The 10,854-nt window shown below is 34.6% G+C and overlaps 1 protein-coding gene across 1 annotated transcript in view; it reads right to left on the reverse strand.

Annotated features, from left to right (window-relative positions):
* Window positions 1-10,854, reverse strand: part of LOC135221007 (CUB and sushi domain-containing protein 3-like) — a 190,513-nt gene that overhangs the window by 64,835 nt on the left and 114,824 nt on the right. Inside the window, exon 2 of the mRNA XM_064258723.1 lies at window positions 5,245-5,356. Within this exon, the coding sequence (XP_064114793.1) occupies window positions 5,245-5,356 (112 nt within the window). The remainder of the gene's footprint in view (window positions 1-5,244; window positions 5,357-10,854) is intronic.

Genomic DNA, 10,854 nt, shown 5'->3' on the forward strand with positions numbered 1-10,854 from the left:
TAAGGAGAAAAAATCTGGATATCCAATTCTGACATGTATACATTACAAGGTGTCACTTGGTGCATCCTCATCAAAGGACGAAACATCCTATAAAATATCACGGCCTTGAATTCAATTCAATGCTGGCATCCGGCAGAAGACACCATGTGGGGTTAATTATCGTACATCTTCAAAGGAAGCAAATCGTCCTAGTTGAGATGCCACGAAGAAGATGAAGAGGAAAACCACGAAAAAAAAAAGAAAAAAAAAAAAGACTAGCTAATGATTTATGAAAGGATGTTTTCAAGGACAACGTTTGACGTATCCGTTGTGCAACACATCCTTTGTTTTTTGTTTTTTTTTTATCGACGAGGGAAACAACTCATTTGCCTTAAGTGAAAATGTGTGTGTAAGGAGTTCCTAACCGGATTCAAATACAGGCAAAGTGAAAAGGAAGTGGTCTATTTCGTGCTTGTTTGCAGAAAAATGGATACAATTCCAGGGTTCTTGACGTTCGCAGATGACTTTACGTCAAGCGACACAAGTTGATGTTGAGTAAACAAAGAAGTTTTATTTCGGTACCCTTAATATTAAAGAAATCTTAAAAAATGGTTCAGGCAGCTAATGATCATTTTATCCTGCAACTTCTGGTTATTAAATAAAACAACTGGAGATCAAATAAATTTCATCAGAATCATCCATTAAAATGCTATGGTCTGTAGATAAAAAAACAAAAAATTCTTCATCAAAACTTGTAAAATTGTTAATGCTAAGCATTAACAAAATTATTTTTAGCCTAAATAACCATAAATTTTTGTTTTAATTATAGCAATGTTAGCCATTTGCCTTCTCAGTGCATTAGTGAATGTTTTTGGTGACAATGAATGAGTGACCTAAAGCTAGCTCAGAATTGTAAATTTATCATAACGCAAATAAAGTAATTTTTTTAACTTTATTTACCATTAGACTTGAAATCTCAGAGAACACTGTCTGCTTCGCTTTACTGAAAATCTATGAAGGGGAATTTGTTGAAATTGTCTCTAGGACATACTAGGGTTTCATGTGGAGCCAGCCCGTCCACAAACTAGGTCTCTGGACCACACAGCCGCTAAGGATCAAGCGGAAATGAAGTTCCTGTGAAGTTTCAGAAAAAGCGAGAGGGTTCCACCCTGTTTCACAGACATGTTCTGAATAACAGTCCACAAACTTGTCGCAGTTTATGCCGAAATACCGTTCCTGTGGCGACTTCCAACTAAAGACGCCTGGGCTTAGAAAAGTAAAAAGTATAAGTATCTATTTTCCAATGTAGTATTTACTGAATGCCTGACTGAAAGATTGAGAATACATTATCTGATCACGTGCATTTGATGTCTACTAGGCCAGTCCCTTACGACGCTCCTGATTGGCTGTTGATAAGCCAATCATAGGGCTGGAAACTCTCAGTCTCTCGAGAGAGTTCACATAGGCAGGATGTATGTTCCACTTCTCCTGAGGGATACGTCTTTCAAACGTATACCTCAGAGGTGGAACGTACATCCTGCCTATGTGAACTCTCTCGAGAGACTGAGAGTTTCCAGCCCTGTGATTGGCTTATCAACAGCCAATCAGGAGCGTCGTAAGGGACTGGCCTAGTAGACATCAAATGCACGATTGATGTGAATCTACTAAAGTAACAGGCTGATAGTTCTTCATTTATTCGCAGGATGTTCTAATAAGATCGACTTCAAGAGGCCTATCTAATATCTGGAATAGGACAGAATTTAGGCAAAAGGACAAGCACTGAGACCTATGAGGTCATTCAGCGCCGAAGGGAAATTGAGAGTAGAAGGGCTCGAAAGGTGTTTGGAGAGGGTGGACAGCAAGATGGAAGAGAGATTATGAACGGAGGCACAGTAAAAGGAATGACAGAGGTTGCAGCTAGGGGTCGAAGGGACGCTGCAAAGAACCTGAAGGAATGCCTACAGTGCACCGTGTGAGGTGCACTGGCTGCACTACACCCTACGTTTGTTTGTATGGTGTTTTTACGTTGCATGAAACCAGTGGTTATTCAGCATCGGGACCAACGGCTTTACTTGACTTCCGAACCACGTCGAGAGTGAACTACTATCACCATAAATACACATCTCTAACTCCTCAATGGAATGGTCGAGAATCGAACTCGCGGACACTCCCTACGCGGTATCTAATATATGAGTAGAGTATTAAAGGAATTTACGGTGTTTCAGCATGGCGATTACACTAATGGTTTTCACTGAGCATTTGTTAAATTCAAATAAAAGAATATACCTAGTCGCCATTCAATTATTCTCTTTTTGCTATTCATTTAGTAAGAATATTTGATTAGTATGTATGCCTCATCCGTTTTATTTATTTGCAACATCTACCGTTTTATTTTTATTTAATAAACACCTTCATCACAGGTCTTTCTCCGATTCAGAAGGGCCGGAGCCACGGAGGAGAAACTTCTGCTTTACAGCAAGTCTATAAGAATGCGGTTGCTACACCCGCAACTTATTTCTCACCACGGCTTCTACCAACTGCAGTCGACTAACCACCAGGTATATTTTTCACTACTTATTTCTATCACAGGTAAAACGGATCTTTCTTGAACCGCCCAAGTCGTATCTTCTCTATGAAATCGACCTCGCGTCTATAACGACTGGAAGTTGATAATACTGGTTACGGGGATATAGTTTATGTATATATGTATATCATATATAATATATATATATATACACACACATATATATATATATATATATGTGTGTGTGTGTGTGTGTGTGGTGTGTGTGCATGTGTGTTTTTAAAAAATCACAAATATACAAGTTACTTAATTATCACCTGCAACCACAAGGAACTCGTTTAAAAAAAAATGATAGAATGCATTCTGTTGTTTTTTCTTTGGAAAACTTCCTGTGACTTCAGCTGGTAGTTTTTTAGATATATATATATATATATATATATATATATATATATATATATATATATATATATATATATATATACATATATATATATATATATATATATTCTCTATATATATCAGATATTAACCAAATTACCGTACCCTTGACTGTTGCCCTTGAGTGCAAACATAATTCAAGGACTGAGGTCTCGAAAGTTGCCATTACATATATGACATTGAATAATACTACAATTTTTCAACCATAATGGCCAATTTTAGCACTTCCACAAAAGAACTGTCACTTAAGAAACAATGAAATAAGCACTGCCATCAAAATGCCACCCACTATAATAATAATAATAATAATAATAATAATTTAATAATAATAATAATAATAATAATAATAATAATAATAACACACTGATCATATATTAACGTTATAGCAAAACTTAGTTTACGTTATCATGATCGTTTCTACCAAACCTAGGATACATTACTAATGTTATTTATCAACGTTACTTACTCGTTTGTGTTGGGCTTTAGGCAATCAAAATCGCATTTTCACATAAGATACCCAATATCAATCTGTTGAAAAGCATAACTCTTTCTTTCTCCATGCTCGCATATTTCTATTATTCTTCGCCAACAAGTTTCGGTGCAAGTTACGCGTACATGAGTTTGATTTTATTAAACGTGATGTAAGAAAAAAATGAAATTACCAGATTCAAAAGGATTCTACCTGCTCTGGTGAAAGATCGATGAAATGGAGAAGTTAAGTTTCTGGCAAAAAAAGCTCCCATCAATGTTTATCATAGTAATATGGCGGAACAGAATATAATTATCTTGATTTTCCTGATAGTCTTCCTCAATTACCCTCTTAAAAATATGTCCATATAAATATTTTTCAATACGTAAAAAAAATTAATAAAAATAAATTTTTTCCGAGGAAGGGAAAACATGATTCCAGATACTTTGAAATGCCTACAGCATACAAGACAAAAACCAAACCACCGTAACCACATGAAACTGTGGCCTAGGAAGGGAAGTAAGAACGTCACGAGAAAAACAAGAGAATGTGAACTGACAACAAGCAAAGAAGGCTTCAGAAAGACTAGAAACTTAAGACAGGTCAAGAGAAAATGACTTAGAAAACTATCATAAGAATTTAACTTCAGAAAAATAACATGAAAAAGCATCAGAATGGTAACATGAAAAAGTGACTTGAGAAAGAACATGAGAACATGATTTAGAAAAACATCATAAAAATTTGACTTGGAAAGGTAACATGAAAATGTGACCTACGAGAGACAACATGACAGTACGACTTAAGAAAGAAACATGAGAACGTAACTTCAGATCATAAAAATGCAAATGTGCTTCCCTTCAGTTCTTTTACTATTCGAAATGGATACGATATTAGAGTCTACATGATAACTGGATCGACGAAAACAAACTTTGTGCATAACATTTCACTGGGGCTGTACACAAATAAAAATAAAATCCTCCACATGGCGAAACTAAATATAGACTCATTAATAAGAAAAATCTCTTTTCTTCACTATTTTTTGTCATCTGTAACTTCTTTCAACTAGACACCATATTTTTGAGAAGCTTGAATTTCTAATCAATGTCTGTCAGGCTGCAAGAAACATCAGCTACCTTGCAGTAATAAGTGGTACGAACACCAACCGAAAGGAGTGATAGAAAATGATCAGGGAAAGATCCTCTGGGACTATGGTATCAGGACGGATAGGGTGATACGTGCCAATAAACCAGGACGTGACGTTGACTGACAAAATCAAGAAGAAAGTATCACTCATTGATGTCGCGATACCATGGGACAACAGAGTAGAAGAGAAAGAGAGAGAGAAAAGACTGGTAAGTATCAGGACCTGGAAATAAAAATAAGAATGATATGGGAGATGCCAGTGGAAATTGTACCCATAAGCATGGGAACACTAGGCACGATCCCAAGATCACTGAAAAGGAAACTGGAAAAACTAGATGCCGAAGTAGCTTCAGGACTCATACAGAAGAGTGTCTCCTATAGAAAACAGCATACATAGTGAGAAAAGTGATGGACTCCAAAGGAGAGGATGTAACACGGAACCCCCACACTATCAAAACCACCCAGTCGTAAGTGACGTGAATGACCAAAACAAATGATAATAAATAAATAAAATAAAATAGAATAAATAAATAAAAAATGAATAAATAAATAAAATAAATAATACCTAAAGTTACTGGCAAATTGGAAGTCTAAGAACTATACGGAATCCTGAATAAAAAATGATGAAAACTAATCAAGTTCAAACACATACAAGAATTTTTTTTTTTTTATATATATATATCACTCTTACCCGAAGAGAGTATATCCCGGATCGCATGAATACGTGGCTGTGCTCCCTGGTTCTCTGCTGCTGACGGAGACCTGGGTGTTGATGGGCACGGCTGGGTGGGGGCACGTTACTCCTGTGGATGGAGGATAGTTACATTAGTTTGACTCAATAATGAATTTTGAAAGGTATCCAGACTACAGCATAAAAGCTCAATACATTTAGAAATTAACTGCATAATGTACTGTACATACATACATACATGATTACATAACTTAATATTTTACATTACTGATTAAGAATAGGTGTAAATAATTTTAGTAAATGGCAAAACTGCAAGACAGAATCACCACTATTTCGGTACCTGAAACAAAATCCCAATTTCGGTATCTTAAACAAATTAATGCGAAGTTACAAAATACCAAATCCACTTGCAAAAACACATATAATTAAAACCATAATTATATAAAAAAAATAATTTCGTCAAGCTGAACCTTATGGAAAATGGCTCGCGCAAGAAATAACTTATGATATTTGCGAAGCCCCGTCCAAATAACAATAACACTGTTGATAATACTTTTCGCTCTACCAAAAATAGAAATAAAAAATCAGATCGTTCATACAAGTTAAAATTAGTAGAGAATTAATCATCTTAAAAATCCAATAGGAATTATTCAGTTATCGCCAAATCTTATCTCCTAGACACGATCCTTCACTGCCGACAAGAAAGTTTGACTGACTAGCAGATACTAGCAATAAAATTATGGCCATAGCGGTATGAATAAAAAGTATGTTGAACTGACTCGAGAATGCAAATAGGAAAAAATGACAAACGGTTTTCGCAATAATAATATGCAATAATCTAACAAAAATTGTTTTTCAATGCCGCCATGCTTCAGAACCATAAGCATTTCTTTTTCCCAAAGTAATAATCAAATGCTGACTATGAAACAAATCATTAAACAGCTGCTAAAGCATGCATACATTTTCCACGCGCGAACGTACAGAATAAGTGCATTCGACAGAGGAAAATTGAATGTCCAAGACATCGCACAATCAATATTGAAAATAACGGGAGGCATCGTGACAATACGAACAAATCATGACCCAGTTCAGTGGCAGTTCATGGACATTTCCCCATCAGTCATGCTCGTCAGGAGCTGGTCCGGAACAGTGGCAGTTCAAGCGCATGCGTAATGTGTACACGACTGCAGTGAAAGTCCCCGAGGGGTAGGAGTGGACGGAAGGAGGTAGAAAGGTGAAAGTTAATATCGCATCCGAGACGATTTTGAGGAAAAAAAAAAAGTTAAGTATATCTTATTTTAACCAGAATACTGAGCTGATTAACAGCTCTCCTAGGGCTGGCCCGAAGGATTAGATATTTTTACGTGGCTAGGAACCAATTGGTCACCTAGCAATGGGACCTACAGCTTATTGTGGGATCCGAACCATACTATATCGAGAAATTAATTTCTATCACCAGAAATAAATTCCTTTGATTCCGCGTTGGCCGGGCCGAGAATCGAACTTCGGACCACCGGATTGGTGGCTGGGCACGAAAACCACTCGTCCAATGAGGAACTATTTTGAGGAAAAGAAACTCCACATTTTGAGGAGATATTCGACAGGTTTGACGTGTCAACAGATGATATAAATCTAATATAGAAACTGTAGACTGCATTCACATTTAAATTGAATAGGATGGTGTTTGGAGGACTGCTACAGGGGAAGATTTAACTTCCCTGACGAAGAAAAATAAATATTAAAGAAATGAATACGATTTGATCAGCGTCATGAAACAGTTGTCCTAGAAATCTGCACTGAATTAGAAGATCTTTATTATTAAATCAAATAATAAAATCCATGACAGATACACAACGCAATAAGAACTGATGGTGTATGATGAGGACGGTAATCTAAGACGAATCTACCAATATTTTTATGATACAATCTGTCTGGAGTAAAACAAATCCAAGCTGTCATATTTTTTTTAATACGAAATCAACCTTTCTACAGTAAAAGTACTGAAAAAAAAATGATGTGGATATAAATTAAGATGACTTTGGTTAGTGATGGAAAGGATAGCTTAAACAAACACAGTTGACTGTATCCGTCCGAAGAGATAGATGGAATTAAAACAATATTATCATGAAGTAATGATATCTTACAATGGTCAGTCAGTATCATGACTGTACCTACGAAGAGGAAAGTAAACGATTCATATCTTCAACAGTTTTAAGGTCCAGAAAAGGCTGAAAAACTAACAATCCAAATTGAATTTCTCAGGGCAAGAAAATCCATGACAATCTTTGCTAGATATATTAACTCTTTTCAGTGAATTGAAGGACTGCTCTATAACCGCATACAAAAAACAACCCGTAAGTGGCTCAATATGGCAAAAACCACTGTCAATATAACCCTTCATTACCAAGTCACAGGGTATCTCGGAACAAAGCATAAGCTATAATACCTTTTCTCTTTTTCATCTATTCATTCAACATCTATCCCAAGTTTCCAGTTGCTTATCAGCAAAAGAACTCGTATACATAGTAAATATGGCAAAATACGGTAGGTTTCTGAAAAAAGCTAAATTTGCTAGAAACGGTAGGTACATGAATGCACTGGTACAAAGTATAAAAAACTTTATATATCATAAAAAAATATAAATATATGCAGTGAGCAGACCTTTGATACTTGTTTTGTTGAAAATTATGTCAGTTTTATAAAAAATGCTTTATTAAAAATATTTTATTATACATTTTGTTTATACCCATCAAAGAGATATAAATAAAATATATAATAAAATATTTTATAAAATACTTTTGACAAATAACATAATTATGACAAATACGAATATTGGAATTCTACTCAACAACCCAGCTGAGTCAAAAAACAAATTATCAGGAGAATTGAAAAGACCCTGTATAAGATTAATTCGTTGAACACTGCCATTATTTTCAACAAAATACATAATAATAATCTGAAAAAAACTTTATATAATGAAAAAAATATAATGACAACAATAAACGACGATAACGCCCAGGAAATGACTCCCCCCTTTGTAGTTTGGTTACTTGAGTGTGATAATAGCGACGTAAAAAGGTGTCCGATGATTTCAATTCATCGCCTTCAACCATCAGAAAAATGGAAAAAAGTTTCCTACATTTTGTTCCGCCAACGCCGCCAGCCACTAAGCACGCGTCGCTTATCATGGCTGGGGAGGACTCGACTCTGGGAGGCAGACAGACAGTGGCCTTTGCAGAACACTCTTAACTTCCAGCTTCTGTTGGCGGTACAGTTATTAAAAACAATCAATGTGGATTTCAATTTTTTATTCTATGGTTTTAAATTGATACAACTAAATTCTAGAGCTTCTGTTGTTAGTACAATTATCAAAAGTAGTCAATGTGGGTTTTTTTTATTGTTTTCCATTGATACATGTAAATTCTAGTACTTCTGTTGTCACTACAACTATTAAAAGCAGTAAATGTGTTTTTTATTTTTTTCAAATTGTTACATGTAAATTCTAGAGCTTCTGTTGCCAGTACAACTATTAAAAGCAATCAATTTTTTTTTTTTTTTTTTTATTGATACATGCAAAATCTTTAGAAAATTTCGCAACAACATTCTCTACTGATTCAGTTAATTCATACAACGACAATTCTTTAAAATGTTTATCGCGATTATCATCACCAATATCCTTCCAATCGTAAAACGATAATCATCTTCTTCCCAGCTTTAACCCATTTTTATATGGGGGTCGCCGTTGCGAATGAGTCGTCTCCATGAGATTTCTGTCCTATGCATCGTTCCCGTTAATACCTTTTAATACCATATCTTCCCCTACACAATCACGCCAAACGATAAAACGATAATGATACTCTATATAAGAATATCCGGGTCTAAGCGACTTATATATTATATATATATATATATATATATATATATATATATATATATAGTATATAAAAACCGTGCGCAGCAATATCTCTCCAGCCTCTTGTCTCAAATTCTTATCCAAAAATTAACTCTGGGTCTTCCAACACATCTGGTGTTCACACGAGTCCAGCTGACATATCACGTTCTACTCTCCCTGGGTTGGCAAGGACATGTCCAACCGTTGTGCATCTCCCCCTCATCCTTACCTCATTTATGCATTTGGAACATCCGTTATTTTCGTATGATATTTCTCACAATATTCTGCCATCCGACTCGTGATACCTTAATCGGCAAAATATTTTCATTATAATTTCATTGTCATACATGATTTGTATCCTTAGAGCATAATCTGTCAATTTGTATATATGTGTATGATTACATAAATAAATTAACTGTTTAATAAATAAATTTACATATATATGTGTATACATACAAGCAATAATTCAACAAGATTTGTTTCCTCTACGAATTTACATACACATATATAACAAGACAGTGTCTATGGAAAAAGTTTATGTACCATTCAGAAAATAACTGCTAACTTACATTTCGAAAAAAACACTAGAGAGAGAGAGAGAGAGAGAGAGAGAGAGAGAGAGAGAGAGAGAGAGAGAGAGAGAGAGAGAGAGAGAGAGATGAGCTTGAAGCAATACCCGAATAAGAAAATATCCCTCTAATTTCTCAGTACTCCGTAACGGAACGGTAATAATTAATGTCAACATTGTGAAAGGTTGAAGCATGGAACCCATTTTAATGTCACAAGTTCACGCGCGCTTAACGGATCACTGGGCAGCCGAGTTCTAATACCGAAATATGGAAGGACAGTCAAGAAAATGGAAACTGTTAAATATACAAAAGTTAATTCTTCATATGTGGCCTACAGGTGAGAGTTGAGGTTATTATTGTTAACGCAAAGGAATAAATTCGTCAGCACATTAAAAATGTTGGATATTAAAAAAGCCTCCCATCTCATTATTCAACATGCAATAACATCCTGCCTATAAACGTTAACAAATTCAGTCACTTCACAGGAGAAATATCTATGAAATTGATGTATTATTATTCCTACCTTAATATGAACATAATACGACTTCGTTAATTCTTGACTGGTGTATATATATATATATATATATATATATATATCTATATATATATATATATATATATATACATACATACATACATACATACACAGACTTAAGATAAAAGGACAAAATATATATATATATATATATATATATATATATATATATATATATATATCTTGTGTGTGTGTGTGTGTGTATGTATATATATATATATATATATATATATATATATATATATATATATATATATATACGTATATATATATATATATATATATATATATATATATATATATATATATATATATATATATATATATATATATACTTAGGTTACAACAACAGTTATCCACCGATTTGAACGAAATTCGCAAGACTGTAGCAACTGCATCACGTTGGATGGATTGGTTTAAACCTCTAAAGAGATTCTTGCGATGCTCTTTTCTTACCGATGAGTGAAAAGAAACCGACAAACACACAGACTTGTTACGTAACAAGATGAAAAGAGCGACGTGGGAACTCCATTTTCTCGCTTTGTAACCTAATTGTAAATTACGTAACGATACCTCCTTCCCCAGCAACATGAACATACATTATATATATATAT

Source organism: Macrobrachium nipponense, chromosome 2 (assembly GCF_015104395.2).
Source record: "Macrobrachium nipponense isolate FS-2020 chromosome 2, ASM1510439v2, whole genome shotgun sequence".
NCBI lineage: Eukaryota > Metazoa > Arthropoda > Malacostraca > Decapoda > Palaemonidae > Macrobrachium > Macrobrachium nipponense.